The following is a 27500-nucleotide window of genomic DNA, read 5'->3' as shown; positions in this document are numbered from 1 at the left end:
TTCACTTGGGAAGGCTGTCCCAAGCCCCGGGCGCCCCTCTGTGCCAGGACCCGTGCAGGCGACCACGGGTGCTCTGCACTCTCCCCGCTCTCTGCTGCGGGCGCCGCTCCCCAAAGCCACGCCACCTTCACCTCCGCAGCAGGAAATCACACCTTCTCTCCCTTGCCGGCCCCATCCCGCCCCTGGTGTGCCCAGGAAACAGCCCTGGGCACACAAGGGACATACAGGAAGACATGCTGGTTGACTCTGGGGGCGGCTGTCATCATTTAGCACAAGAAGAGAAGAAACAGAAATGGGCACCTGCAGACAATCACTAATGAACTATTCTCCTGCACAGCACGGTCCGTCCTACCCCTGAAAGTCCTAGGCGAAGGGGAGGGGCGGCCCCGGACAGGCCCTTAGCCCCCTTGCTTGGGAGGCCGGGACATGTCTCTAACGTTCCAAACGAGAGGGCAGATGTTTCTGCTGCTGACAGGACCTCGGAGCTGGGACATTTTGGACAGTTTTGCTCAGGCTCCAGGCCTCCTTCATCCGAATCTCTATGGGAAAAACTCGTCTTTCCCATTCACAAGTACTGGCCTGGATGAGATCCCCCACCCTTCACCCAAAGGTGAGCCCGGCTTGACATAAGCAGGTGCATCCCATTCCCCTGGCCATGGTGACTGATTCAGAAATGGGCATAATAACACACTAAGACGTAACAAAATGCAAGGGGATAATTGCTGGACCTCCAGAAGAGAGTGTTCCTTTGACCAGTGGTATGGGGGTGTGAGGTCTCAGCTGTGGTAGCCTTTTATGCCACTACGAGGAGAGGAAATCTTGGGAACATCATTGGCTAAATCTCCATCACTTAAAGTCAGACCAATCCCCAGATCTTTCAGTGACTTAAACCACTGAATCTCTGTAGTTATAGCTGTAAAGACAGTTTGGATTGGGATTCATTTGTGGCAACAAAATATGGGAGGAAAGTGGCAGATAAAGAACCACCTGGCAGTGGCCTGTGTGAAGGAGGGGAGCTGCCTTCCCAGGACGGTGTCAGAAGGACCCCAATCATCCTCCAGCGAAAACGCTGGGACAAGCCCAACTGATTCCACTGCTTCCCTCAGGACCCTGGCAAATGCCAGCTAGATCCTATGAGATCAAACCATCGAGGCTGGCCCTTTGGCCCTGTGACCTCCAACAACCAAGCCACTGGCCACGTTTCTTTTTACCCACTTGTTTTGGTATTGCATAGTACAGAAAGAATCTTAATAACAGGCCACATTTAGTGAGCACTTCCTCGCGCCAGGGACTGTGCTAAGCCTTTTATAGAAAGACAAATGCACCATGAAAACTGCAGCACAGAAAGGCTGAGTGGCCCTAGCTGGGCCACACAGCTCCTAAGGGCCAGCACCAGAGCCCTCTGCCATGCCCACTGGGAGGAATGGGAAAGCGAGCCTTCGACTGGCCCCACTGGGTGAGGGGCCCTGGCGGTGCCCTCTCAGCAGCAGGACTCTGACTATCCCCATGGCACGTAGGCCTCAGACAGGGACAGCGCAAGTGGGAAGGCATCCGGCTGGAAAGGAAATAAACGAGGGTCTCACCAGGCCCCCCGGCCCTGCAAGGGATGATGTCGCCTTGCCACCTGCTCAAGGCTCAGACACAAATATCAACAAGAAATCCACCAAATCCTCAGACTTTACGAACTTCCTGAGTTCTCGGCTCAGGGCACAGTGGATGAGACACTTGAAAGTCACCCCTGGGCCATGCAAAGGTTTGGGAAGGAAGGGGAGAGGAGAGGAGGGGACAGAGGAGATGAAGGGGGCCTCAGAGCCTTCTAGACTTCCCCACCCCACTCCAGTCATGTGGAGTGTGGTGGGCTACCCAACACCCCTGCGGCAAAGCTGCAACCACCACCCCCCCGCCCCAGGTTCCCTTCCTGCTGCTTCCCTGCCCGGGGTCCTTCCTCAAAAGCACCTGCTGGATTTCCCTACAGGGCCTCTTCTGCAGCAAGAAAGTAACTCCAACTCCAGTTCACAGCCAGACCTCGTGGTTGAACTGGGGCGTCTGCTTCCCCCTAGAAGTCGCCGGATCGGCCAGATCCTGCAGGGGGAAGGCGTGGCCTGCCGAAGGACTCACTTAGGTGACGGAGGAGGTCCCTTCACCCTCTGAGGTTCCTCGGGAGCAAATGTGGGCGCCAAGGCGTGTTGGTGCTCTTCCAGACCATGGGGTGGGCCCCCGCGAGAGTCTCTCTCACTCTGTTTAATGACATGCCCAGGCTCTGCACCTCTGGATGCCCAGGTATATCTCTACTCACTTTTGCATCCCTAGTACCTCGGACATTGCTCGGTTCAGACCCTACTTCATAAGTATTTGGTCCTTGAATGAATGAATGAATGAATGAATGAACGAACCAATGAGTATTTGATGCACAGATGAGTCGCAGAGAAGCCTAGTGACAGTGAACTGCCTAGCCTCGGGGAGACAGATTTCAACTGAACCCTGGGAGGAACTTTCCCGTGGTAAAAACTACAGGAAGAAATGGCCTCAGGATGCAACGCCCCATAATATATATCAGCAGCCTCAGGGTGGCCTGCCTGTGACCAGAGATTCCACTCCTGGGAGCTTCCCTAAGAAAATAATTGTGCAGATGATTAGAAAGATTAGGTGCAGGAAAGACAAAATGGAAGCAAGTCCTATTATGCTCTGCAGGTAGGGGATTGCCTAAGCCATTTTACAGATGTCGATTTTTTTTTCCCTTGGCTTCTCTATATTTCTAATATTTTCTCAAAAAACATATTACTTGTGTGAAGCGTTAAAAAAAAAAGCAGAGCTATGACTATAGAACAGGGGTCTGCAAAAGGACAGCTCATGGGCCAAATCCACCTGTTACTTGTTTTTGTAAATAAAGTTTTATTGGGAGACTATCACACACTTCCATTTATGACAGAAGTGAGTAGTTAAAACAGAGACCACATGGCCTGCAGCACCTAAAATATTTATTACTTGGCCCCATACAGAAAAAGTTTGCGGACCCTTGCGTAGAATATTCAATGACAAAAAATAAATGGTATATATTTAAGTAAAAACTACAGCGTATTATGATCCTATCTTGCTAAATACCTCTCTGGGTCCACAGAGGGACTGGAAAAGGATGTGCTGATTATCTCCGAATGGTGGTGAGCATACCTATTTAAAAGTTATTTTTACTTATCCATATTTTCTAAATGCCCGAGACGAGTAAAATGACAAAAATGTCAGCAATAGCAACAAAGAAGTCAGGAAGCATCCCTCTTGGCGGATGCCAGGTGGAAAGGGTTTGAAGGTCACCCGTAAGGGATTTTTCAGAGGGGGTCAGGCCCCAGCTGAGAATGGACCCAGCCCTGCCAAACTGCCTCCCACAATAATTATTTTATGTCACACCTCAGCTTTGCTAAGGGATGATTTTTCAGGGCAAATTACTTTAAAAAAAATTAAAACACCTATTTTAGCAACAAATTCAACAGAACATATTTAGCGATGAAGAGACACTCGAAGCTGTCTCGGTCTTCAAGGAAACAACCACTGCATATACTTTATGTTGAACTAAACATAAGCAAGTTGGAAATATTCCAAAATGCCTCTCAAGATGATTGAAGACCAACCGAGGGTGTCCAAAAACCACGGATGACAACCACTGAGTTGAGAGTTTCAGGGCATTACTTTAATGAGGTGAAGAGAGCTTCGTGGTGGGGTCCTGTTTCGTCACATATCAAATGGCTTTGGAGCTGAGGTCAGACAAGAAGACAAAACAGGTGGCCACCCGAATTCCAGTCCAACAAGCTGCCTCCACCAGAGAAAGAATGGATTCCTCTGTGGAATGTTCTGGACCCAAGGCACAGGGTCAAACACAGGGAAGTTTCCCAAAGGTGGGCTGCCTCCCAGGAAAAGCTGAAAACTGACCCCAGCCTCTCGAAGCAAGCGACCAGGTGCTGAAAGCCAAGCCCACCCACCACCCATGTCCGCCTTCCAGCACCTGGCTGGGCACCCCCCACCCCAACACAGTGCAGTGGGCAGCCCAGCCAAGGAGTCAGCTTGTGCTGTGCCTCACGCTTCTCTCCAACATATGTCACATGCCCCACAAAATCCCAAGGCTCACGGCAACAAGGAGATGGGTCCCCCACGAAGCCAGGCCCCGGACTACGTTCCCTTGGCGGGAGACGAAAACAAAGCTGAGCACATGAATGCCACCTGTGTTCTGCACGGCTTTCTTTGTGCCTCGGCCCACCCATCAGGTAGCCGTTGGGAGTGTTCAGACACGCATTGTTGTGGGGCTCTGCAGCCTTTTTTGAAGCTGTGGATCAGGGAAAGGATGGTGGCAAATCTCTGTGCTTAGCTTGGCCCTGTTTGTCACAAGCCAAGCCTCAGGTTCTCGGTCCTGTCTCCCCCGTAAGAGTTTAGAGGCACAACGTTCATTTCTTACATTATGTTAACAAGCCCTGTTATTACAGGGTGGTGTCAGTAACTAACCACAGCAGCCTTGGCTGGCTCCACACCTTCGTCCCCACGACATACCAGGATTCAGGTGAAAACAGTAAGTGGAACACAATACAAAATACGTAAATGGAAACACAACCCCAGGAAATCGAGTGCACTCCCAACAAAGAAAAGCTAAACCAGATCTGGCTCGGGACTTAAGTGGGGAGGCCCACCCACCGGAGAGAAAAGCCACGAGCCAGCCAGAGGGGACCTGTGTCACCCACGCGGCTCCCAGAGGACCTGCCACCCCCACGCCCCGCACCCTCCTCAGGTGCCTCCATGCTCAGGTTCTGCCTGAGGGGGGGAAAAAAAAGCCCCAAAGCTCTGCCCAAGTCCTGTTCCCTGAGCTCTTTTGGGAGGGTCCACGGCTTTCTGAGAAGGGCTTTCCAGATGGTGCCTGGTGGTAGCAGTGCCAAACTCCACAGCTTAAGTAAATGTTGCCGTAGCCCCGTCCTGCCAGGAAGAGGCAAGGGGGACCCAAGGCTCCTTTCAGCTGCTGAGAGGCTCACTTCCTGGGGAGAACAGAGAGCCCTACCACCTGCCCCGCACCCTGCTGGAGAGCCCCCTTTCCTCTCTGCACCCCCTCATCCTTCCTCAGTGGGCCAGCCCAGTCTGCAAACGTGGAGGGAGGAACCTGAGGACGGGGAGGCAAAGGGAGGTAAGAAACCCAGAAAGGCAGTAAGCAAGCCCAAGGGGCGCAGATGGCAAAGGTCCCAGTCCAGTCATCACGAATTTGGGATGCCTGCACAAATCCAATCTCCTGATCTCTGCAGGTGTTTCTCCTCCCCTACCATCAATGCTCCTAGGCAGCTTGGCAGTTAAAGGAGTTAACTGCTCACTCCTCCTCTGACCTCACAGGCTCAGAATACAGCAAAGTGCTCCCACCACGGATCGCCCCAGGATTCCCTCTGCCCTCCATCTCAGGAGCCCCATGCAGCCCAGTGGTCTCCCTCGTGAGCCCAGTGGCATCTTGAGGGCCAGTTGAAGCTTGCCCCTGACTCCACCCCCTGAGATATCAGGGCCCCCTTCCAGAATCTTCTCTTTGAGGAGGGCGGACGCAGGAAATGGCTGAGGTATAAGGCAAGGAAGCCTTTCATGCCATACGTCCGCAAGAGCGGGCTTCTTCTAAGCGGGGCCCAAAGCTTCATGCCAGAGAAGGGATTCAAAGCATAAGGGATCTGAGTGAACAGGAGGCCCTCAGGCTTCCTCCAGACAGAGGCTGTCCAGAGGCTGATGTCATAGGCGTACATTCCCAGGTACCTGAAGGCACAGGGAGAGAGTGGGTGAAAGGCGGCTCCTGGAATCCCATGATCTCTGCCTGCTTCTGGCCACGCGTGGCCATCTGTAAGGCACACTGCCGGTTGCAGCCCCAACACACCCGAGGTGGTGGCCAGAACCCAAGCGTGGAACCTCCCATTCCAATCAATCGGAATCACGTGGATAACAATTCACACTCTATTTTGAAAGGCGCCTGCTTATCTTTGCCTCGTTGTAACCTGTCCTCAGCGACTCTGTGCTTTTCTTATTACCATCAAATTTAGAATTAAATAAATGCATACGTTCCTGGAGTTAACGTGCGTTACAGAAGGGATGCCCCGTGAGCACTTCGGGCCTCTCAGAGCGCTGGGCGGGAACACAGCACCTCGTGGAGCACTCGAGGGGGGACCCTGGCCACGCGGTGCCCACCAGGAGGATGGGCAAGTTGAGGTGGTGAGCCGCAAACCACGGGGCTGAGAGACTCTGAGGCCAGGAGTCGGATCCCACCCCCACAAAATGGTGTCCGTCCTAGGAATCTACAGGACCGTCGAGGAGGCTTTGCTTCTGGGATTTTATGTCACCCGTCTTTTATATCACACTCCCAAGGTGAAGACTTTTAGAGCCAGTACAAGTTCTCTCTTTCTGAAATGCTAAGTGACAGTACCATGGGGCAGCCCCGTGCAGGTGGGATTTACAGCTCCATGCAAGGCAGCGAGAGAGGCAGGAAAAGCCCCAGAGTGGTACCAAGTGCCCCCATATCATTGCTTCCGGACACAAGAGAATCAAAGTGCACTCAGTGAAGGGCAAGCGTATAAAAAGGAGTCTGCTGGTAGGCATCTCGCTCCTAGATCAGGAGGAAAAGCATCTGAATCCCTGGTCCAGCCCGGGTGCCCAGACCCAGCGGAAAGGTGAGAGACCAGAGGGAGGCCACCTGGCCCTCTGACCTCTGCCCCGTCCGACCCCCGCCAGGAGTCAGCCCAAGTCTGGCCAGCACGTTAGCCTAGGCGGGGCGGCCACCGTGCGGGCGGGAAAGGCCCCCAGCGTCTGCCCGGCGACAGCTTCGGCACACACAGCCGAGCCTCCGTAAATCTCCACAAACACGGCGGCCGCCTGCACACGCTTCCACATCGGGGATGGAAGGGCTGCATATGGCGCTCAGTTTTAACAGCTGAGCTTTAAAAAAGTACAGCTTTTCATCTCACTGAACCAGTTCCCAATTTAGGGGGTGGGAGAGGGAGGGGGCAGGAAAGACAGGGAAGCTGGAAAGGGCAGGGGGAGCCTTCCACAGTAGATTTGATTTTACAAGGAATTCCAGACTATTATCTGCTCAAAAGGTCCCTCTGGAAAATGACACAATATTCCCTGTTTGTCATCCTCAAGTTTGCTAATTTCAAGAAAGTCATTCCATCTTCGAAAAGGGACTTGTTTTCCTTTTTTTCCTTTTTTCTGTTTTTAATAAAAATGAAGGAGTCTATCTAGGAGGGATCACTCACATGCCTCAGATGGGGTTAACAATTTTTAAGTAAATTTGTAAATGGGATTATTGTTTTCCAAAGTTCTGCTCAGCAAAGAGATTAGTTGCCACAAAGCCCATGGGGAGTCCCCTGGTCCTTTGAATTCCCTGCCTGGAGGCTGAAGGTGCTTGCTGAGGAACAGGAGGAAGAAGCCTGATAGGGCAGTTTTCCTGGAATTGCCTGGAAACTTTTACTTTCTGTTTCCTCTGCTGATAATGACTGTCTTCGGCTCTGCAGCCAGCTCCCCTCTTCCCCCTCCCAGCCCCCTGTTGCTGCACGCCATCCCCGAGCTCCAGTATAAAGTTTGGCTTTTGCAGCAGGAAGCAGCTGGGCCAAGCAACCAGCGAATGATAATGACCTCAGAAATCTGCTGTTCGCTCGGCAACAATAGGGTGCTCAGTCTACTGGAAAATTGTGTTCATCAGCTAACTCTGCTCAGTTACTAATTGACATTGCCAAATATTTTAAGAACAATTGGAATGCACAAGCAAAAAAAAAAAAATGAAGATCTTAATCCTCAGACTTAATTTTTTTTTCTTTTTCTTTTTCTTCCCCCCCTCCTTCTTTGGGGTGCCCAGATTTATTTGTGTGGAGCAGGCAGTGGTTATCAGGAATGGGGGCAGGGAGGAGGAACCACGTCAGAAAAAGAGGTGGAAAAGAAAGAAAATCTATCATATCACTGTACGCCCGATGTGAATGCAAGGGAGCCCAGGATAAAGGCCTTTGATGCCTTGGTCAATGGGCCTACACAGGATTGGCGACCCAGCATTTCAGGAATGCGGCTCAGGCAACAAAAGAAGACCCCACAAGGCTTCCAGCCCAGCTGATCAAATAATCCTTGACCATCTCAAAATATTATAACAGAAGTAGCAGGGGTTAACACTGTTTTCATCTTTGCATCTCTCCCTGGCTTTCCATTGATCACGTAACTTAGCCGACTTTATTTAATGAACAGAGGGTCAACGCATGCAATTACCCCCTTCCCACCATCAACACTTCAATTAGCCCCTCTCCAAAATTATGGGGAATGCAGAAGGTAACTGCCCTGTTGGATATAATGAACAGTATCGTTTCTTAGTACATTAAGTTTTAATTATTCTGAGCGTGATTTCCAAGGCAAAACTCAAAGAAACAGAACTTTGGTCGTCTTCTGGCTCAGAGTAAAGCTCAGAGCTGAGCACAGTCTTAGTCGAGGTTTTGGGGAGAGATGCAGAGATTAATGCCATCGGAGCGTTTGCACGCAAGCCAGAAAACGAGAGAGCGTCAAAACAGCCTCCCCGCTTTCTAAATGTCATAAAAGAGTAAAAATTTATAAGCTGCTGCCTTCCAAATAGTTTCCCTTTGCGTCGTACACGGAGGCAGAAACAACATCTATGATGGTGTGAAATTATCAGGAAGTCAAATCGACAACAACAACAACAAAAATAAAACAAAGGGGAATGATGGGGAAGTGATCCATGTGACTGGTTTTGTCCATTTTCTGTTAGAAAATATGACCTCTCAATTTGTCAAAGGTCCTAGTTTTCGCGGTTGATCTTAAGCTCGGTTCTCAGCAGTTTGGAGAGCCAAAGAACAAACACATTTTCTGGTTCACTGGAATCACTTTCACATGTTCACTGATTCAAACATTCTTTTGCTCACATAACAAACAGCTGCATCCCACATTAGCCTAGCCAGTGACAGTCGCCCATCTCGGCAGTAACTGTTTGATTGCAAACTTGACCCCTTCTTCGTCTCGGTCTGAGCAAGACATTTTTAAACAGCCACTCCGTTCCCAATCCTCCTTTGCAAAGAATTACATCAGATAACAAAGGACGTCTCTGCCACTCATTGTAAGCCTTCTTCTGGAGATCTGTTCTAAGAGGCTCTCTGTAAAAAGGTTTTTTATGATGAATTCAGAACTACTATCATGTTAAGAGCAGCGATTTATAAAGAAGAATTCACTGGTTAAGATCTGAAAAAATAGTTTCTCAGGCCCTACTGACCCAGTTTTCAACAAAAAAAGAATCAAGTGATGCAAATTAAGTTTTGCGACATTGTTATGCAGTCTGAGAAATTTGTAAAACCGTGTTTTGCAGTTATTTCTTAATAGAAGCCTTAATAAGTACTCCTTTCTTTACTTAAGGGCTTAAAGATTTTTTTTTTCCCCCTTCACCTTGCAGGTTTCTCTCTAACAGGTAATAATAAAAATGCCTATTGTGTCAAGATTTTTATTTAAATGCTTATTTTAATCGCACTTTATACAAGTCATACTTGTTAGAAATCAGAGGGAAGACTAACCAGATTTGGTTAAGGGTCCTAATCCCAGGAAAACCTGAATGCCCCAGGCGTGCGGCTGATTTGGCCTGCATGTTGGTATGCCATCAATTTTCCTACTTAGTCGGAAAATTATGAAAGGGTCTAATTTGAATATGAAGAAAACAAAGAAGTCAACCAGAAATGAAAGAATCAGTATTCACAATTGTAAAATACTTCAATGAGGGAAATAAAAGTGAGAAGATAACCACAACTCAAGAATAATTCTCCTTTGAGTTGTAAGCCCGGTTGGTTCTTTTAAGCAAAATGGGTTTTTGCACCAGAGTATTTACAGATATGGAAACTACAGAGATAGAATAGCATGAGGCTATCACTTGGCCAGAAGGTGGGAAAAACATGGTAAACACGTCATTAATAAAGCTGAACATTTGGTGCCGGAATATTCTGCTGAGACCTTTTTATTTCAGCGGGTCTGGGAGAGGGATGAAAATCTGTCAATGTTAACCCCACATCACTCCAAAAACTTAGGGGAGCCAGTCTGCCCTCTGTTTTCTGCCCCCTAAAGACCCCGGATCCAAAAACAGTGAGAGGGCGCTCCCCAGAACGCGGGACCTCTCCCTAGGAGGGCGGAAATTGTCCCTCCCGACCGAGGGGGGCCCTCCTGGCACTTGGCTGCCCCTGCACGAGAGATCCGTTTTGCTGGAGTTCCTGCCGTCAGGCTGGGGAAACTCGCACACCCTTCCCTGGCATCTCATACGGTCGTTGCAGCGGTCACTTGGCGCGCCATGGCGGTGCACCCTCCGCGGTGCTCGCGTTCCTGGTCAGACTCTGCCAGAGGGCCTCACCAGAAATAAATCGCAAGCGAGTCTAGGACTCCAAGAGTAGACAGTGTGTTTCATGGGTATTTAAACAGCGGCATTAAGTGCTATCGGAATCTCTGGAATGTGCAGCTCAGATTTATGCGTGTTAACAATTCTTTACTGGTTTGTAATAAGCCCGCAGACTCCCGCTTTATTTTAATACTAATTTTGTCCTGGAAGAAGGGGATGCTGAAGCATGACAATAACGACCAAACTGAACAGGCATCTCCTTAATAACTACAGAAGTCAACTGCTTCCAGTACGGAAATATTTATCGAAACCCAGAAGGGGAAAAAGGAAAAAGAGAGAAAAAAGAAAACTTTACGGAAATGACCCTCACCAGTGTGCCGCCACACCTTTAACAGTGGGCAATGTGGTGCCTTGAGGTGCCTCAAACTGTCTTTCATTTTCTAGACTTAATGGCTGATTGCAGAAATCAATGTTGCCATTAGTAACAGGGTATTTGTTATGGCATGATTTCCTCTGTTGTTAGGCTGCAGAATGATTACAGTATTAGCGAGATGCTTTCTTTATAAAGGGCTAGAGATATAACTTTCAATTTACCATCCATTAGAAAGGGACTTTGAAAATACGGATGCAGGCAACAAGCTTACCTGCTGTTAGGTAGCGATTTTAATTTAGCTGTCTTAGGCCAGCGGGCTTTTTTGTTGTTGTTGTTTTTGGGGCTTTTTTTTTCCCTTTCCCCCAAACCGGGCCAGGAAGCTTCAGCATTTCACAGACATTCTGATGACAGATTTTCTGCTTTGCTATTTTAGACCCCAAAGCTGTATCGCCCGTGTAACACAGTACAATTTAAGACACACAGTCGTGCATCTGTGTTTCAAACCTCTGTGTTTTTCCAAACCATCAGAGGAGAGTGGTGTGGTTCTTCAGCTTACAGGGGCCTGGCAGGTGAGGCAAGCTGAAGTTTTTGGAAGGGGACAGGAGACAGGTTTGGCCTGGGGAGGGATAGTGGGGTGCCCAAGGGAGACAAGTGTGGGAATATACTTAGGGGGAAAGATGGTGAGGGTCTGAACTTACACCTTCACATCCATGGATGGAGCCAGAACACCAGCTCCCAGGTTCCAGAGACGAGGTGATGACGAATGGGGGGAGGGGGGTCGGGGCATAAAATGGGGTCGGGCAGGCCATTGCTGAGGAAGGGCAGGCTCTACCTGTTGGCGAGCGTACCAACTGGCCGTCTCTACCACACAGGAGGATCAACTCTCTTTCCGGGCAGCCAGTGTTCAAGGGAAGGCCAAGGACTCGAAATGCTAGCCTTCCCTTGAGGCAGGGCAGAAAGGCAAGGTCCACATAGGCTGTGGTCCTCAGGACTGACTTGGAAAAGCAGTGAAGGCCCTTCCCGCCCCCCCTCCCCGCCCCCTGAGGCCTGCGTGGAGCCAGGCCCCCTGGACGGGGAGAGCCCGGGGAACCAGTCGCTCATCCCCCATCTTCCCTGGCAGCCTACCTGAGGAGGACGGCGAGGAGGGGTGTGGGCTGTCCTCCTGGGCACTCCCGGTCTGGGAGAGCCCGCCGCCGGCCCCGCTCTCCTCGGTGACGTTGGAGGAGCCCGGCGTGGTAGAGCGGCTCACCGACTGGGACTCCTGGTCACTGCCCGAGCCGCGCCGCTCATCCAGGCCCACGTGCAGCCCGTCTTCGTCGCCCTTGCGGTCCCGCTTGTGGACGCGGGAGTGCACCACCACCTGGTGGTAGGTGCGGAACACCCGGCCGCAGTCGGGGCACTCGGTGGGCTTCTCCTTCATGTTCCCAGGGCCCTGCAGGTTATAGTCGAGCGCCTGGTTCAGCCCGTGTGACAAAAAATCCCGACTGCCTTCTAAAGGGTCGAGCTTATTTGGCAGGTCTCTCTGATTGCCCACTTTAGTGCTGTGAACCAAATCAGCAGGCATTTTCTGCTTGGAGCCATCTGCTCCCACTAACACGTACTCCCGCTTCTCCTTATCAAACATCACTCCGGCGTTTGCCAAAGTGTCTTCGTGGTTGCGCTGTAGCTGATGCTCTTTAGACAAGAAGCCGTGTTCCATGGCCATGCCCCTGGCCATGAGCTGCCAAGCCTGGTAGCTGTTCACAGGGTCCATCTCGGCAGCTTTGGCAGCCGCCTGCAACCGCTCGATGCAGCTGGATTTCAGCGGTGGCACGAGGTTGAGGCATCCCAGGAGGGAGTGCTTGTCGCCCTCGGGGACACCGTGGGCCATGCTGGAGATAGGGGACAGCAGCTTCCCCAGGACCTCCCGCTCCTTCATGGGCATGTCCCCTTTGCTGTAGAGCTGGCTGGGCTCGCTCAGGCTGGCTTTGTCCGGGGCCATGAAGCCGCTCTGCAGGCAGGACAGGTACCTGGAATACAGGTTGGCATGGGCCTCCTGGGACATGCCGCCCACCGGCACGGGCACCTCCGGGTCACTGGGGGACTTGTTCTTCACTGACAGCTTGTTGAGGTGGACCTTCATGTGGTTCTTGAGGAACCAGGGCTCCTTGAAGCGGCGGCCGCAGATCTGGCAGCAGTGCTCGAAGGAGTCTTTGTGCTTCCGCATGTGGCCCTTCAGGAACCACGCCTGGCTGAACACCTGCCCGCACACCTCGCAGCGGAACTCGTTGGCTGACTGCTCCCCACCGCCGTTGGGGCCCTGGCCCTGCGCCGACTCGGCGGTGATGTGGGCCTTCTCCACGTGGCTGATGAGCTCCTCCTCCTGCGAGGCGGCGAAGTCGCACAGCGTGCACTTGTAGGGCTTGTGCAGGATGCGGATGTGGCGGTCCAGCTCCTCGCGCTTCTTGAACTTGCCCTTACAGAAGGTGCAGCGGAAGCCGGCGGCCGGGACCACCGCGTCCTCCTGCACGCTGGCCGGCTTGGGCGAGGGCACCGGGTTGGCCGCGTCGGGCACGCTGTGGTTGGCTGGCAGGGCCAGGTTGCAGGTGGCCAGCGGGGCCGGCTGGGCGTGCGGCAGCGGCTTCAGGTCGGGCCGGGGCTGCAGCAGGCTGCTCTTCATCTGCTTGTCCCGCAGGATGGCCCGCTCCTCCAGCTCGTGCAGCAGGCGGTTCTCCTCGCGCACCCGCCCGCGCCCCTTCCCCAGGTTGCCCAGCTTGTGGGTCCGAAGGTGAATCTTGAGGTTGCCCTTCTGCGCCGCCCGGTGGTCGCAGTAGGGACACTTGAAGGGCTTCTCGCCGGTGTGAGTGCGCATGTGCAGCGAAAGGATGCTGTTGAAGCGGAAACGCTTGCCGCACAGCGGGCACGGATACTTGCGGTTTTTACGGGCGTCGTCCTCGATGTCGCTCATCTGGGACATGATGCCCAGGTTCTGCCCATTGAGGAACTGCTGCAGGTCCACCCGCCCGTTGAGGCTGGTGTCGACGTCCCGGCCCAGCTGGTTGGCCAGGAGCGCCATCTGACTGCCCATGGGCTGGCCACTCAAGGGCACGTGGGCCTTTTCGTCTAGTGGCGCGGGGGCCTTCTCTTCCGGGTTGGGCCGTGGATGCAGCTCGGGGAAGGCATGGCTGAGCTGGGAGGTGATCTGGTGCAACTTCTGACTCATGGCATACTGGCCGTTGAGGACAGGGCCGCTCAGGTGGGGCTCAGCTTCGGGCGCCGCCGAGGACACTCCAAGGCACAGGCTGGCTTCTTCCATCCCTAAAAATAAAGTGAGAGTTCAGATCTGTGCCAGGTACCGTGGCGCAGTGAATCAACAGCATTAGCTGGGGAGGGATTTGCATTTCTTGCCTTACCTACACATAATAATACTAAGGAATTATAGTCAAAAACAGTAATAAAAAGATGAATTATTAAATGCCAATTTTGCAATATGGCATTGCTCCTCCAATTTGTTTTGGCGATAGATCGTCTTCCTTGTATTTTCTATTTACCGACTGCAATTACTCATTCACGTTTAAATTATTAATGTTTTACCACTTTCAACACCTAATAACAAATCAAAGGTCTACGTGTTAAACTTTTCCTCCTGTCCCCCTTGTAGCATCTGCACCTGTTGGTTCCGTTCAGAGTTTGCCTCAGAGCAGAATGGCTTTCGCTGCAAGACCAGAGACTCACTCGGAACTTTTGTTTCCGGTGACTATATTCAATACATTCGCCAGTCTGAGATGAAAGAGATTATTTTATGATTTGGCCCCAAAAAATAAAAAAAAAACCAATAGCATGATATTTACTGGTACATAATAAAACAAGATAATGTTTTGGGAAAAAATAAAGGACAGGCTTTAGAACAATAAAAGGGATTTTGCTTTAGTCAACAAAAAGTGCAGTAATATCTCATTAAGCTGATTAGTATGCTGCTTAGAAACAGTACTAGGTGCTGTAACACATGATTATAATCATAAAAATCCTTCAGTGTTTGCAAGGAAGCATTAACGAGGTATATTAAATTTTAAGGAGACTGCGAGTAGCGGCTTTGCAAACCTCAGAGATTAAGATTTAACCCTTATGTTACGAAACACTGTTATTTTGTCATTTGGTAACTGTGCCCATCAAAAGAAGTATAAATTATCTGGTGACGGAATCTTAGTGGATCGTCGAGACTGTTCATTTTTGGGTGGGGGCAAAGACTTAGACCATTTAATGGGCTCTCCCTGTCCTTCCACTGGCATGATATCCCAGGCAGGGACTTTGATTGGGTTTAAAGAGATCCTTTATAGAACTAGATAAAAACCAATTAAAATCCAGGGATGATGCCATAGGAAGTCTCAACCAAGTTTGAGTGTTTTTAATAACTTTCCCAGTATACAGTAATGAGTACAAATTGTACCTGCAGTATGTGTTTTGCAGAAAATTAGAACTCAAAGCTGTTTGTTAAACACTAACACTCAAAGCTGGTCTGCATAATTGCTTTTAATGCTCCTCTCTGCCCGCTCCCCAGCCTGTGCAGACCTGCAAAGGCCACACTGCTTGGGGGAGGGATGGAAGGAACGCCGCGCACGCCTGCTCCCCCCCCCCCCCCCCCCGCATCACAGCATTCGAGGAGTTCAACTTTGAAACGCAATGAACCCATGCCTGGGTCCTTCTATTTCCAGATCTGTCTCCCAGCTGAAGGAGTCCAAATTTGCTTCCTGCCATTGGAACTGTTTTTGCACATCCCAGTGTTTACATGTGTTGGCCAGCCAGGTGGTCTAGGAGCAGCGCTTAACCCCAGCCAGGACTGATTCCTGGGCCAAGCAGTTCCCTCAGGGGACCGGTGGGGACAGAGCTCAACTGTGCAGGAAGCGCATTCAGCCCTGGGGGGTGGGGGGGGGTCTGCTACCTACCGGGCCTCCTGCCAGGCAGATTGTGCCTGGCATGGAGGGTCTCCAATGGGAGACCTGGCTTCCTTGGCAAGAGGACAGGGGCTGTGAGTCCGTCTTGCAAGGGAGGGAAGAAAAAGACATGAATGTTTATTTGCAGGAGAGAGAAAAACTGCAATCACAGTGCTGGGCTAGCGGTGGCCATGAATGATGCCATGGACACCTGCACACATTCGTACACACTTGGTCACTTGTGGAAGAAGTCGCCATCTTTCCTTTTTGTTTCTGGTGGCAGTCTACACGCAAATTAAAAAAAAAAAAAGTCCATTTTGGAGGCTGGTCAGAAAGGAGTGTTTTGTCATGGAGATTCTTGCATTCATTCACCAAACTTGCTGAGTTCCCTCTGTATGCCAGGCCCTGTCCCTGGCACTTAGGACACCGTGGTGGACAAGACTGGCCAGCCCCAGGGCTCACAGCACCCACTGACCAGCAGGGAGGAGCAGGCTCAGCAGGTAGAAATTGCTAAGGCAGGACTGGTGCCTGGAGGACCCCAGGCAAGGACTCTAACAGCCCCCAGGGCCCTGTCTGGAGCCCCTTCTCTACCTTCAAGCTCCATCCAGCTGTTCTGGCTCCTCTCCCAAGCAAACACGGATCATGACCCTGAAGCCACTTGGGAGTGCTCAGAATTCCACCCAACAGCTCTGGGGAAGTTTCGAAAGTCCAAAGCCAACATGGCTGGCCCACGTCCAACGGCTGCCCAGTTGGCCTTCTCTGAAGACATGAATCCAGAAAGACAGGCTATTTTCAGGTTGCTGCTGATGAGCTGAGCCAATTCAGCAGGAGGGAGAGGAGGCTGAATGTGCAATACAGCGAGACTACAAATCAGGCTGGATGAGGGGCATCAAGTTGAAGACCATCCCCCTGCCCCCATTCGTGCTGGGTAAGTAACAGCTCAATTTGTTAAATAATGAATATGGGGAGTTTTCAAGTTAGGTTTGGGTATAGAATTCTTTTATTATGTTAAAATTTTTTTTTTCAGTCAACAAAGCTTTTTTAAGGAACTGGTCTTCAGGTGCCATTGCTGAAGTCTCAGCTGAGGAGAGGAAGAATGTTCTAGAATGTGCAAAGGTATAGTCGGCTCCTTGTCCCCTCATGCAGGTCTGAGCTCACATAGCCCCTTCTCACAAAGACCACCGTGCCTCCCTCGTCGGAGGCTGTCACCCCCAGCCTCTCTTCACCCATCACCTTATTTCCTTCTTCACAGCACTTACCACTAGGGCAAAGTTTTGTTGTTGACCTCTACAAATGTGCTTCTTTTCCATGAGGGCATGATCACAGTGGAAGCCTCCAGGCCCAGGGCAGAGCTGGCCCACTGTAAGTTCTTCGGCATTTTCTGGCCAAAAGGATGAATGAATGAAGAGACTCTATAAGCATAGCCCATAAAAGAAAGCTAGCCCTGTAGGAGAAACACTCTCCTCCCAACCTCATGCGACCCAAACTCAGCTTTTGCACAAGTCCATGAACATCCACTATCAGATTTTGTCAGACTTGGAAGGGTCTCTGGCTAACCTAGAACCTGCAGGTTCAAACACCACCAAGGGAGAGCCACCCCCACCACCAGCTCTTTCATTATATATGCCCATGGTGACCATCTCAGGCCTGGACCACCACTGAGCAGCGATCCCCTTGAGAACTTGACCACTCATCGGGGGACCCATGGGAGCACTCAAAATTTTGGCAGAGCTGGCCGGCTCTCAAGGAGATGCTCCGAGGATTACAGCCCTCGGCCCCTCAAGTGAGCCCAGGCAAAGCCCACACAGAGCCCCACTGTGAGGAATGGCCTTGCCAGATGATTATCTCCAAATGTTTGGTGAGACCCAGCACCCCATGATTCCGTGAGCAGGTGCAGGCCCTGCAATGGGTCAGTCATAACCAATACCAGCCACCTAACTCAGAGCAAGAAAGGGGAGCGTGAGTTCTTGGAAAGAGCACGGGGTAATTGGTGTGCTGTCCCTGGGCCAAAGCAACCCAGGCGGGATGAGCTGGCCCCAGGCCCGGCCTGGGACTCACAAAACCTGGGTCGGCCCCAATTTCTCCAGCCTTGACACTTCACCCATCCGGAATTCATTTACCCCTTATGTCAGTCACTCAGTAAACACTTGCCAGGGGCCTTCTATGTACCTGCCATAGAGGGCCTCTGTGGTCCAAGGGGCCAGCACAGGCAAGGCCACCAATAACGGGACGCAATGAAAAGGCTCAGAGAGGCTGAACTCACGGTTTAGACAAAGGAGGAACCACGACAGCTTTGGCATTTAGAGGTGTGTGTGTGTGTGTGTGTGTGTGTGTGTGTGTGTGTACGAGTATGTCTGTTTTGGGTGAAAGGCAGAGATTCCCTAAGCAGTAGCACTCTAGAAACTTATACAAATGCAGACCCTGGGAAACTCAGGGATCACGGATCCCACTGTTAAGGGATTGGATCCCACCGCAGCCCTAAGAGCTCACGGGGCCAGGGAAGTGAGGCTGCCTGCCAGGGCTCGCCATTCTGATGGAAGGAGGCGTTACTCCTTTCCCCTAGCTCTCAGGGAGCAAGCACAGGGGGAGCGCCTTCCCTTTGGAACCACACTGTTCCTTCCCAGGCCCTGTACTTCCTCTGTCCTGATAGCTCGGGCAGATGAAATCCACAGGCAGCACCCTCCCCCACGCGTGGACACCAGTACCAGGGAGCACTTGATCCCATGTGCTCAACCTATCCTTCTCTCCCTGGCCCCGGCTCTGGCCTCATTATCCCACCATCCAGCAGCTGAGGGACGCCCACGAGGAAGCCAGGAGCCAGGACAGGGCTGGCAGTGATCCTGGGCTTAAGGCAATCCCTTCTGAGGAACCTATACAGTAACTCCTCCGACCCTCCCATCCAGGTAGGAAAACCCTCGGTACAATTAAAAGCAAGTAAACAAACACCCAAACCCTGAGAACAGTTTGCCCTTGGCCTTCAGCTCAGGGCCCCAGCCCAAAGCGTATCAGGAAGAAGATCAATACACCCTGGTTGACTCATGGAAGGAACCGATGCATATGTAATTTACCTGACTGTGGAAAGAAGTCACCAAGCAGCCGAGCCTGGACAGTTAGAGGCCACTGTAAACGGCTGAATCGGGTACACTGCGCCCCACCCCCCACCATGGAAACACTCCAACATTCCACCCCTGTCCTGATCTTGCGGGCTCCCCAGCGTCATGGTGGGGCACTGCCGGTCCTCGAGGCGACTGTCAATATTGACCAAGAACCAGGCGTGGGGTGAGTCCCAGCCACCATGGCATTCCTCACCACCATGTAGAAATGCCTGGGCCCCACCTCTGAGCACGGTCAGGGCCCCAGTTGAAAGTTTCTGAAGGCTAGAGGTTTTCTTCTCAAGCTGTGCCATTTTGCATTTCATACCAGGGTATTCTCAGCACAGGGAACCCACCGTTGGGTGCGCAGATCATCAAAATACATTCTATCTCATCATTCCCATCATTGCAGGTACAGTGAGCCATTCAGCTGCCTTTGATGGTGCTAATGGTTATTTTGATTTTGTATTTCTGCCTTCAAAACTATTTCCTGTGATATCAATGACAAAAGTTTTCACTTAACTCTTCCAATAGAGAACCTAATTGTATCTTTCACTCAAAATGAAATTTAAAACTATCAGGACACCAGAAATACCAGCTGCTACGAGTCTAAATAAATTTTACACAAAAACACAGTTTCATTTTGCTAGCACAGAAAAAAGAAAGTAATCTTATGAATAGTCCAAAAAATATAGATCTTGCCAGTAAGTTGCATGAAAGAGTTTTATCCTTATACCATGAAAAAGAATAGTTGGGAAATGAAATGACTTTCAAAATAACCATTTCAACTAGGTTTTTAAAAATCAAATATTGTTGTCTAGCCAAGCACAACTAAATATTCCCTTTTTTATCAATGTGGGTAGAAGAGCTGCTTCGGAAAATGTACAGGAGTCCTACCGCTCCCAACTGCTGGGCAGGGGAGGGACGTGGGTTCCCAGCAAGGGCTCCAAATGCCACTGTGGGGCTCACGGCATGCAGTTCTGGTAGCAGATGGACCCCCTTTCTGCAGGCTCAAGTGACCCTCCGCATCTTCCCCACAACCTATTTTGCTTTCTTACACTTTGGGTAAGCAGTAATTAAGACAACTTCACCTAGAATACAATGGCTTCTTATTAAATACTATTTTCCAATTGTTGTAGCTCAAACTGTTTAACCAAGGTTGTTATAAGCATAATACACTCCTGTTCTGAAATACAGAACACCAGACTACTGAACCTTTTCAGGGTCATTAAACAGCTGTAAACATTATTACAAAAATAAACCAGAGATTTCATGCTTACATTTTGGCCTAGAGCTTGCTATGCTGAGCAAGTACATTTTTTCATCTCTTACAATCAACGCTGGTGACATTTGGGCATCCAAACAAATTACATCACAAACATTACTGAGGTGGGCAGGATACTGAGTGGTTTATTTGCCAGATGATTAATAGATAAACAGGAGGGCTGTTCGGGTGACCTGTTCTGTTTGATTGATGTGTAGACAATGCTATGAGACAGGGCCAGAAACAGTTAAATCCTTGCTGAATTTTTTAATGGAAAGATGATATTCAAATAGGGCCATGGAATATGGTGACTGTGTGACCAGGAGAGCCGAGTTGAAGAGTACGGTCGAACTCCCCAACTTCCCCTTGTGCATGGAATGTGGGTCAAAGTCAGGGCCCTTCCAGCCTCGGATGGTGAATGGGACCCCGGTGGACCAGCTTCAACGCACAGTCCCACAGAGTCCCAGACAGCTTCTGCACTGGGGGATGGGAGTTGGAGGACTCAGAAGAAGAAAAGGAATAAAAAGTATCCTCTCTTTAAAGACTTTGGATGATTTCAAAATTCTCAAGGGTGAATGCATGTTGGCTTTTGGAGTCTGGGTTGAAACTGTAGCCCATAATTGAAGGCAGATCATGAACACAGCAGACAGGAAAAGAAAACACCTGCAAAGTGTGCCCCTGGTCATCTTTTCAGGGTAGAGAAGACTTCCAATCTGAGTTCCTGGCCCACTATCTGCCTACCAGGCGAACAGGTGCTGGGATGGAATTCGGACAACCTCCTATGGGGTGGTTGTGAAGACCATGGACGTGTCAGGCAGACAAGCTCTCAAAAAATAAAACAGAAAACAAGTAACAACTGTCATCATCACCATCTCCATCATTCCCATTATCATCATCATCTTCTTTTTCATCATCACCATCCTTATCACCATCACCATCTTCACCACCACCACTGTCACCAACTTCACCATCACCATCTTCACCACCACCACTGTCATCAACTTCACCATCATCTTCACCACCATCACTGTCACCAACTTCACGATCATCATCTTCACCACCACCACTGTCACCAACTTCACCATCATCATCATCTTCACCACCACCACTGTCACCACTGTCATCATGTTCACCATCACCATTGTCATCATCATCATCACCTTCACCACCACCACTGTGACCACCGTCATCATCATCATCATCATCATCATCTTCGCCACCACTACTGTGATCACTGTCATCATGTTCACCATCACTATTGTCATCATCATCATCATCACCTTCACCACCACCACTGTCATCATCAGCACCATCATCATCACCATCATCATCTTCACCACCACTACTGTGACCACTGTCATCATGTTCACCATCACCATTGTCATCATCGTCATCACCATTATCATCTTCACCACCACCAGTCACCACTGTCATCACCATCATCACCATCATCGCCTTCACCACCACCACTGTCACCAACTTCACCATCATCATCATCTTCACCACTGCCACTGTCACCACTGTCATCATGTTCACCATCACCATTGTCATCATCATCATCACCTTCACCACCACCACTGTGACCACCGTCATCATCACCATCATCATCTTCACCACCACTACTGTGACCACTGTCCTCATGTTCACCATCACCATTGTCATCATCACCATCATCATCACCTTCACCACTATCACTGTCACCATTGTCACCACCGTCATCATCACCACCACCACTGTGACTGCTGTCATCACCATCACCATCATCACCTTCACCACCACTGTCACCAATGTCATCACCTTCACCACAGCCATCACATCATCTTCATCATAACTATCACATCATCATCATCATCATTACCTTCACCATCACCACTATCATCACCATTGTCATCTTCATCACCTTCATCATCCCCATCATCACCATCATCATCATCTTCATCTTCATCATAACCATCACATCATCATCACCTTCATATCACCATTGTCATCACCTTTATCAAAGCTATCACATCACCATTACCCCATTGTCATCTTCATCACCATCATCACCACTGTCATCATCTTTACCATCATCATCTACATCAGCAACAGTGTCCTCCTTCCCCTCCTTCTCCTCATCATCACAATACCATGTGCCAGCACAACACTGTGCCAGGTACTTCACAATCATTACCTCATTTAATCTCATACAACCTTCAAATGCTAGGTATTAAACTATCCCCATACTAAAAAAGAGCAAACTAAGGCCCCCAAAATTTAAGTCCAACAAGGGCATATGACTGGGGAGTCTGACTCCAGAGCCCAAGCAAGACATGCTGGTGGGCAGGCAGGCTTCTGATGTCCATACCACGTTAGTCTTGCTGAGCTGAATGCAGACATCGCCTTCATTTGCAAAATGTGTAGAAACAAAGGAAGCCACACAGTTCAGGGAAAGCTTAAAGGAGGCCAAGGAGCCAGAGCCCTAACAAACATGTGTGCCAGGAAGTGGAAATGTGCAGTCCACTCCAGAGAAAGCAACTCAGGGGGCAAGCGTGGGTGGGGGTGGGGTGCGGGAAGACACTGTGGATCTAGGAATGTGGCGAGCCTGTTGCTCACCAGTTGGGGAAGGTGTCACACAAAAATTTATTTATATGATCTTATTGTCCTAGCATCCATAAAGTGGATATATTATTTCACATTCTCCCGTCCTGGGACAGGTGGGTTATTCCCCAGCCAGACCGAGGCAGTGGAAAGGGAGGGGCACCTGAGGGCCATGAACATGAGTCTAATTGCACAAGCTCTTCCAGAGGTGGTTGACCGCGGTTACCTGCCTAAGTCCCAACTTCGTTGTCTCTAAAATGAGCTGAGATTAACTGTCCTGCATACTTAACAGGGTTTGTGGAAGGCGAAGGGGAATTATGGGAGAGAAAACATGGAGCTTAAATTGTAGAAGGTGGTGCCTGTACAGGGACCTTTCTCATGTGCCAACCACAGCTTTAGCACAGGCTTCCAGAGCTGGAAAGACCTTTCATCTGGGACTCGGATAAATCCTGAGGGGCGAAGGACACAACCAAGGCACGATCAAGGCCTGTAAACGCAATGACTAAAGCCTCACTCATTGCCGACTTTACTGGTTCAGCGTGAAGTGGGACTCATACCATTCAGTGACATTTGTCAATGCCTGCATGTGGCGAGAAGCGGACCGACCACCAGCAAGACCAGATCCTTGCCTTGGAAAGCTGACTCGGGGAGGGGAAGAGAGTTACCCCCACGAGGAGCACAGACTGGGGGCAGGTGCTGAAGAGGGGGGAATCTACAAATGCTGGGGGGCTGGGTGTAGGTGAGAAGGTGCAGTGGAGACCAGGGAAGGGAAACCAGTGGGGAGAACAACCAGGAAGAGGTCAGTCCTTGGCTGAGCTTAGAGGAGGTCACTCAGCAGAAAAAGATGGAAGGGCATGGAGGATAGAGGGAACAGAATGAGCAAAATGGGGACTAAGCATGGAATATGCTGGATGATGACAGGGAATGGGGTGGACATGGTGGGCCAGGCACACACCTGAATGCTGATCCATGGAGTTCATATTTGGGGCAAAAGGGGGTTCAGGAAGCTTCTGTGAGGGTTGTAGTAGAACACGTGCTTTACTCTGCCACCGCTGTGGCATGTTAGCAGCTTCCTACCACGTTGGATCAGAGGAGATGAAGAAAAACAGAGGGTGAAAATAAACTCCCGAACCACAACCCAAACAACCAAGGGCTAGAGTTCTCGCTGTGGTGAGGGAGGGCTCCCTGCACCCCAGAGAGAAAAGGCCACTCAGAGTTTGGAAGCAGATATTGATTTCCCCTCTTCTTCATAACAGCAAAAGAACAGTGAAAGAAGGACTGCTCCCCATACCTCCTGGCAACCCACCCCCGCCTCTCCAAATGTGGCCGCCCAGATCTGTCCTTCATGCTCCATCCTGGGTCGCCTATTCTGGGAAGATTTCCTGGAATTGCCCCAGGCTGGAGGTGAGACTCTGTCCCCAGAGTCGTTCTGCAGTTTCTCTAGAGCTGTTAGGACATATTCACAACGCACTTCGATGCACGCAAATAAGAAGGTCACAACATTTCTTCTCCTCTGCTGGAGCTTTGTGACAGCAGGGGTCTTATGAGCTCCTGTCCTTAGCACCTGGGGCAACAGTCCCACCAATAACTGGTCCTTTAAGCTTCTGATGATCACAATGCAGGGGAGGGAGGTAGTCCGTACCATCCTAAGAATGTACAGCACTTTGTGAGCAAAAGCCCAGGCCTCTCCCCCCAGAATGCAGGCCATCAAGTGGTGCTTCCAGTTCTCCCAGATGCAATGATTTGGGAAGGAAATGGCCCCCTAATTTGCTGTAATTGATTTTTCTGAACTGTGTCCACCTCATCAGGGAAAGCAACAAACTGCACACACACACACACACACACACACACACACACACACACACACATACACAGAGGCTTTTAATGAATGACCTACCTTTAAAATATCACAAACCTGAACAAGATACCAGCAGTTGTCATGAAGTGTATTGATTCTTTCTCTCACTGGCTTTCTCTCTCTCTTTTTAACCAGACTTGGTCATGGCAGGAAGTTAGATATGTAATCCCCTATTAACCCGCCTTGGCTCCCTGCTCAGCCTCAGCACACAGCCGCTGCACTAGAACAAAACCGGGGGCCCGGCACCCCCAGGCCTCCCGGCAGTACCTCCCTCCAGAGGGCAGCGGCCAACAGGGTGCGGGGCCCAGCTACCCGTCACCACCCTTCACCCCTGATTAAACCCATTTACATCTGAGCACTTCTGGACTAGGGTATCATGTCGAACACTTTATTTTCATTTCACAGAAGCCTCAGATTTGATTCGGTGCAAAACTAAATATAATGTAGAATGCACATATGCAAGAGTGATCAAAGAGGGCCTGATTGTGAAATATTCATAGAAGTCGGCCCACGGAGATTCGTTCGCAGGGCACCTGTCGAAGACAGAAGCTCAGATACATGTCGTCTCGTAAGTACACACAATCATTACTGAGCAAAGAACCGAGGCACACGAGTAGAGCCTCTGCGGCCTGCAGCTCTCAGGCTCAGGCCAACAGATGGGGCCTCTCCAGGCCAGGCTGAGGCTTCGGTCCTTTTTGGCTCTCAGGGTCCCCAGTTCCGCATCTCTGGCTCCTGTGCAGGTCCCCAGGCTGGCCTCGCCTGGCCTCTGCTGTGCCAGACTCTCGGGAGGGGAGGGAAGACTAGCCACGGGCCCCTGACCAAAGCAGCAGGAATAGCTGCTGGGGGGCCAAGCCGCACGTCGGCCAAGCGCGCGCACTCACGGGGCTGCAGACACACATTTCTGACCACTATTAGGAAAGAAGGGGGAGCAAAGACAGACTCCCCAGCTCACACGTCATTTGAGGAGGGAGCACCCTGTGCCTCATCTTGTTTAAGCCTGTGAGTATTTGAAGAGGACCCTCTGTTCTCAGGGAGCTGAGGAGGGGACTTGGTGCCCTTCTGTGCATATTGTTCCCTCTGTCTGGAACACTCTCTTTGCAATCCCCACTTGATCCCTATGCTCCGTCATCTGGTGAAGATTAAATGCCACCTCATTCAGGAGGCCCTCCGTGATACCCCAGGGGCAGGGCAGGTCCTCTCCTCTCTGTCTGTCCTGCCCCCTCACAATGGCTTTCGTCCTGGGTTGGGCTTGTTTGTATATGGGTCCAGAAGCTCCCTGTGGGGGGAGGCCACGAGCATTGCTTCACTGGGGTGCCCCCAGCAGTGGTACAGAACCAGGCCCAGAGGATGCACTCAATTAATATTTGCTGAATGCATGAAGAAAGGAGCAAGCGAATGGATAAATGATTGAATGAGGAAGTGAATGAACGGAGCAATCAACGAAGGATGCAGGCCAGGTACACAGCATCTAACCTTGCGGAGAGATGGGATGCTCAGGAGAGAAAGACTGAGGCCACAGCCCACTCCTGCACAGTGGGAGCAGACCCTGTTCTCTGCTCCTCAAGACACTAGCCAGGTGACAAGTTTGCCTTATAGAGCCTGATCTCAAATGTCACCCCATCTGCATCCCACTCCCAGTCCCCCACACTTCACACTCCCCATGAAGGGTTAATCCCACCCCATCTCATGATGGATAACCTGGGTCCCTGTCTCTGGCTGGGACCTCTAGGGACCCATATCTAACCCAAACCCAATGCTTTGCCTGCAACACGAAGCTACAAATTCTGGCTGAGTGAATTCTAAGCCCCCCGCCCCGCACCTGCCCTTTATAAACCCTGCACTCTTTTGACACCTCTGCTTCTCATACTCTCACTTGCCCATGCAAACATTCATTCATTCATTCACTCTGCATTTCCTGATAATCTACTGTGTGCCAGGCATTGTGCTGGGCTCTGCAGAGAAAAGAATCAGAAACAACCTACCCTTCCAGACCTCACTATCAGAAGGGCAGACAGACCTGAAACATCAGCCCAGAGATGATGATAACATTCAAGTGCGGTTTATTCACAAAGGCTCAGGGGACTAGCAGCTTTGAGGGTAACCACCATACCTTGTCCATCTGTCTCTGAGTGCCCAGCACAGGGGAGGCCCTTGAGGCCGGGTCTATTGTCAGCATGACACTGCCTCTCCCTTTTTTGGTCTTGCTCCACTCTGACTGCTGGCTGATACCTCCCTCCCAACCCCACAACCCATCACTCCAAGATCCAGGTCCTTGCAGAACAGAATGCCCTCTCTCTCTGACAGTGCCCTCCGGGGAACAGTGTTCCTAGTGCCTGGAACAGCAGCGGGGCTGGGCACCCCAGAAAACTGGCTGCCCCCCATACCTATACCAGGTGGGCTTACAACCTCCCCCACGGGCTGCTCTCCATCCCGCCCTGGAACCAACCCACACCCCAGCCCAGACAGCCAGCTGTGTAGCCTCGGATGCCCCGGCCCCTCTCTGAGTCATGGCTTCCCATCTATAAACCAAGCAGGCTGGCCAGACTGATCGCTACCCTCAGCTCCTCAGTCTCTCCTCCTGCCTCCTGATTTATGCTTCTGTGGCCCACCTGACAGGGAAGGGGCCTCCCAGCCAAGCCCTGATCCTGAACCATCACCAATCACAGAGAACGGCTGGAGTTGAACTTCACCGATGCTGAACACCGGGGGAAACATTAAAAATGAAGCAATTAACGTTCTCTCTTCTTACAAGGGAGGAAAATGCCATTAGTGGGCTGGTCTGGGGCCATCAGCGTGTGGTCGGTCCACCCTGCCCCGGATAGGCTGTACTTTATCGTCACGATCATGACAAGAGGGGACCTGAACAAGAGGTATTTCCTCGGGAGAGGCTTTCCAGAAACCCAGAGGCGTTCTTGGCGTGGAGGTAGGAGTCCACGAGCTGCAAACGGCATCCAGAAGGGACAGTGGTCAACAGTCAGGTGGCTAGTGTTACTCTTTGGGGTCCCCGAGGGGCCTCTTTTCTGGGACTCCATGTGACCAGTGAAAAACGGCAGCTGCCGCTGGAGGTAA

The 27500-nt window shown here is 50.8% G+C and overlaps 1 protein-coding gene across 2 annotated transcripts in view; it reads right to left on the bottom strand.

Annotated features, from left to right (window-relative positions):
• ZNF536 (zinc finger protein 536) overlaps positions 1 to 14022 on the bottom strand; it is a 228023-nt gene extending 214001 nt beyond the window's left edge. For both annotated transcript variants that reach the window (XM_088027160.1, XM_028123669.1), the window contains exon 1: positions 11853 to 14022. In XM_088027160.1, the coding sequence (XP_087883286.1) occupies positions 11853 to 14022 (2170 nt within the window). The remainder of the gene's footprint in view (positions 1 to 11852) is intronic.
• Between the last annotated feature and the right edge of the window lie 13478 nt (positions 14023 to 27500).

This window comes from Eumetopias jubatus, unplaced genomic scaffold (assembly GCF_037043125.1).
Source record: "Eumetopias jubatus isolate StellerSeaLion01/CBP00866 unplaced genomic scaffold, mEumJub1_p1.0 scaffold_10, whole genome shotgun sequence".
NCBI lineage: Eukaryota > Metazoa > Chordata > Mammalia > Carnivora > Otariidae > Eumetopias > Eumetopias jubatus.
This window is presented reverse-complemented; position numbering and strand designations above follow the sequence as displayed.